The sequence below is a fragment of the Triticum aestivum genome, chromosome 3A (genome assembly GCF_018294505.1).
Source record: "Triticum aestivum cultivar Chinese Spring chromosome 3A, IWGSC CS RefSeq v2.1, whole genome shotgun sequence".
Lineage (NCBI taxonomy): Eukaryota > Viridiplantae > Streptophyta > Magnoliopsida > Poales > Poaceae > Triticum > Triticum aestivum.
In genome coordinates, this window is record NC_057800.1 from 513,643,137 (window position 1) to 513,647,611 (window position 4,475).

General features: G+C 44.3%; 1 protein-coding gene across 1 annotated transcript; it reads left to right on the forward strand.

Moving 5' to 3' along the window:
* The first annotated feature begins 1,559 nt into the window (after positions 1–1,559).
* Positions 1,560–3,293, forward strand: LOC123061921 (uncharacterized). The gene has a single exon (XM_044485208.1). The coding sequence runs from the start codon at positions 1,590–1,592 to the stop codon at positions 2,751–2,753; it is 1,164 nt and encodes a 387-aa protein (XP_044341143.1). The 5' UTR covers positions 1,560–1,589; the 3' UTR covers positions 2,754–3,293.
* The last annotated feature ends 1,182 nt before the right edge of the window (positions 3,294–4,475 follow it).

A 4,475-nucleotide genomic window follows, 5' to 3' on the forward strand; every position in this document is an offset into this window, starting at 1 on the left:
ACATGTCTCTGCAGGAAAGAAGTTACTAACGGCAGCTGAATTTCATTGTCCTTGCATGTTACAATCTCAAAAAGAAATTTCTGAGGTAGAGCTTGTAAATCATCCTACAGTATTTTAACATGTGAACAAATTTTTGGAATATTTTTTGACATAGAGCTTGTAAATTTCATTGTTCACATATTTTTTGGAATATGTGATCAAATTTCGGAAACAAGAACAATTTTTTGAATTAGTAAAAAAAATAAACATGTGGACAATTTTTTGAATTTGTAAACAAATTTGGAAACATGAACATTTTTTGAACATGTGAACAAATTTTATGAAAACCGAAAAGTTTGAATTTCCCAAACATTTTTCTGAAATTGAACATTTTTGGAGTTTGTGAACATTTTTATGAAGCATGAACGATTTTGGAATCTTGAGAACAAATTTGGAAGCGCGGATTATTTTTTGAAGCATGAACATTTTTTGAACGTTGAGAACAAATTTTGAAACAAAGAACAATTTTGAAAAATCCTGAACAAATTTGGAAGCATGAACAATTTTGTAAAGCACGAACATTTTTTGTTTCTTGAGAACATATTTTAAAGTAGAGAACAATTTTGAAAAATTCCAAACAAATTTGGAAGTGCGAACATTTTTGAGAAACGCTATTTTTGAGAAAAAAAACATGAAGATTGTATGAAACAGCGAACACTTTTAGAAATTGAGAACAAAATTTGTAAAAACTCAACAATTCGAAAAATGCAAACAATTTTTGGAAATGGGAACATTTTTGTAAAGTCTCCCAAAACCCGAACATTTTCAAATTTGAAAACAAATTTTGGATACTTGAACATTTTTTAAAACTTGGAACTTTTTTTGAAACTCCCGAACAAAACTTGAACACATGAACAGTTTTTAAAACTTGCGTACATTTTTTCGAAACTCCCGAACAAAAATTGAAGCATGAACATTTTTTGCAATTTGCGAACAATTTTTTAAATGGAAACATTTATGGAAACTCGCAGCAAAGTTTGAAAACATGAACATTTTTTGAATTTGGTGAACAAATTTTGAAATTGGATTATTTTTTGAAACTCCCAAACATAACTTGAAACATGAACAAAAAGAAAAGAAAAAGAAAAGAAAAAGGAATTGAAAGATGAAATAAAGAAACAGAAAAACGAAGAAAGAAAAAGAAAAGAAAGAAAAAGCTATAAAGAAAAAGCAAACAGAAAAAACCAGTGAAAACCCGGTTCAAGAACCTTCCAGAAGGTTCCCAAAACCGTTCAGGAACCCTCCAGAAGGTTCCCAAAACCGGGACGCTGTAGCGCCTGTGCTATCTCGTGACTGGGCCGGCCCATCTTGATCGCTAGTCGCTCGCTTCTCTGTGCGAAGCCTCGACAACTGGACGCAGCGAGCGTCCAATAGGGTTTTCCGTGCCGCCCCACGTTCATCCAGGGTGGGCCGGGGCGGAGCGGTGTCCGGGTACGTAGAAGCCCATTTGTTGCCTCTGCCGGATGCAGTCCATATTCGGCCTGCACACTAGTGCTCAGATTTTCAGCCCACCACTCAGCCGTTCTCCTCGAAGCTGCGGGTGACTGAAAATGGCAACCGAAACCCGGCGACGAGATCTCACCCCCCCTCGTGTCATGTCACTCGTGCCCAACTCCTCCCCGTCACCGCTCTACCCGGCCAGCCAGATCCAGATGTCTGGCACGACTCGCCGGCCGGGCAAGCCGCCGCCGCCATCTCACGCTGCGAAGCGGCTGGCACTGCGTCTGACCACCCCCCTCGCGTCGCTGGCCCTCCTCCTATGCGCCGCCGCTGGCGTTCTCCTCTACTCCAAAACCATCCCGGCGTCCCAAATCGTCGGCCGCTCAAAGGAATCCAGTACGGCGTCGACGGCGCCCTCCTCCCCGACGGTGGAGTCGATCGAGGGCGCGCGCGCCATCTGGGAGCTCCCCGCGGCGCCGGCCAGGGGGGTCCTCTTTGTAGCCCACGGCTGCCGCTGCCGGCCGGAGAACTTCTGGCCGCCGTCCCAGCGCTGCCCCGGATGCGTCGGGCTGCCGGAGGACGTCGCCATCACGGCCCGCGCGCTACGGAGGCGGTTCGCGGTGCTCGCAGTGGCGAGCGCCGGGGACTGCCGGTCGCTGGGGAAGGAGGTGGGCGCCGCCAAGCGGGCGATCCAGTCTTGGACCGCCAAGAACGGCCTCGGAGGCCTGCCAGTGGTCGCCCTCGGCGCGTCGTCAGGTGGGTACTTCGTCTCCCGGCTTGCGGCCAAGATGAGCCTAGCCGCCGTCGTGATGATGATCTCTGAGGGCGTGTTCGACCCGGCGGGAGCGCCGCCGGGCTATCCGCCGTCCTTGTTCCTTCACATGCCCAAGGACTATAAGACGGCCGCGCTGGTGGGAAGGAATGTGAAGATGCTGAGGAGCAATGGCGTTGAGGCGAGGGAGCTTCAGAGCCTGGAGCTTCCTCTGACGCCGACGCTGCTGTCCGATAGGATACCAGGGCTGGATCATGGGTTGTCTGAAAGGATTTGGAAGGTTTTCAGTGAGGAAGGATTCGTTGATGAGAGGGGGTACATGAGGAAGGATGGCCGGGCAACTCCATGGAAGAATGCAGTGGTGAAGAGGGGGTTCTGGGAGGAGGTATCCCAGTGGGCTAAGCACATCCAAGAGGAGCTGAATCTTGCTTATGGATACCATGAGATGACAAGCTTGCAGAATGATGAGATGTTGAATTGGATTGAGGAGCACCTGAAATGAGCTTTGTTGTTGATACTTGATTAATTGTTCGTTGCTGTCTGTCATACGGGCTTACCGGCTTAGGATGAAATGGTGCTAGTAGTTATGTCGCAGAAGAAGAAACTGATACACTGGTTGGTGAAATTGGAGAGGAAACTATGGGGTTTAGCTCTGGGAATTCATCTAACATGAATCGACACTGAACTACGGAACATACAGGCATTATGTTAAGTAACAAATTGACTTGATGCGAATATGTACATTTCCTTCAGTTGGCTCTTGTGCAAATGAAGGGGGGAGAAGAAGCATAAACAAAGATAGTTTAGTAAGTTTTGCTCTGATCTTTAATGTAGGCCATGTCTTTATGTACATGAATTTGTGCATGAATGTTTTTTTTTGCGTTCTTAAGAGCCAACATTGCATGAATGTTGTTGTTTGTTTCGTTGAACCATCGCACTCTGAAACTGAATCATTGTTTTAGTTCGGTTGATAAGATAACGGAGCCTGGCCATGGTACAATTACTGGCTAGTGCGTGCAGTAAAACTAAAAGTTCTTGGTCAGTAGAGCTAAGCTCGATATCTTTATGTGAGTACAGTATAATATTTTTCCTTTTCACACTTGATGTTTACCCTCTTATGGTAAGCACATTTACTATTATCTCCAAGTACACTTGCATTGGGTCGCCTATTCCGTCCTTCATCATTCATTTTGCTGCAAATATGGCCAGATATATGCAACCTTCGAAATCTTCTCTGGTCTTTTTAACTGTGACTTTGTGAGTGAGGATATGGCCCAAGTGTCAATAATATAGTTTTGTTGATTTGCTGATTAAGCTTCATTTGAGCTGGTTGTGGCATGTTGAAACTTATGGGCAATATTTTTTGGGGTACAATGACCTCTTGGGGGTATTCTGTTTTTATCGTTTGTGATTACAATGCCGTCAGTTTTGCAGCTGACTGAAATCATCGTGTGTTTTTTCCGTCACCAAGAGTGCTTTTGGTCACAATCTTAGTTGGGGGGGCAGTTTGACTGAAAAGCAGAGTTTGGATCATCAGCAGGAGTGGTTCTTTGCTAAGTGCTAACTAGAAATGTAACTTCCGCTACTATCAAGGTTCTTCAGTTCGCATCTAAAAAAAATGGTTCAGTTCGACCTGCGGAAATCGGCAAGGTCGAGTGGGGTTTGGGGAAACATAGACTACTACTGTATTGGTCGTGACTGAGTGTGGGTGGATGGCCCTTGCGTTTCATATGACAATTCCTAATCAAAGAGAGAAGGAAGTCTTGTTAGTCTCTTCATGCTCGTTGCATTGGTCTTGCTCGGGCTGAGTACAGATTAATGGTCTAAAACCATGGCAAGAATTATGGAATGGATGGAGTAGTAAATAACTTCTTCTTTTTTTTGCGAGAAGAGTAGTAAATAACTTCTATCAGACAATAATAAGCAAATGATTGTATGGTTTTAAAAAAGTTGAAGCTATAATGCAAGTCCCGAGTTAAAGGTGGAGGTTAACAAGCCTTGTGCCCGATAGGAATGAGAGTGTTCTATTCTACTTCATGAGCAAAACCTATACGACAACTAACTACAGTCAAACTCTTCCCTCAGATCAGAAAAAAATAGTCAAACTCAAGCAGGGACAAAACCATGCAAAATAGAGTAGCCCTTCAGACTAGCCATAATGGGAGTAACTTCAGCAGTAACTTTAAGTCCAACTCAGTAAATTTGTCTATGTGGCAATGAGTTA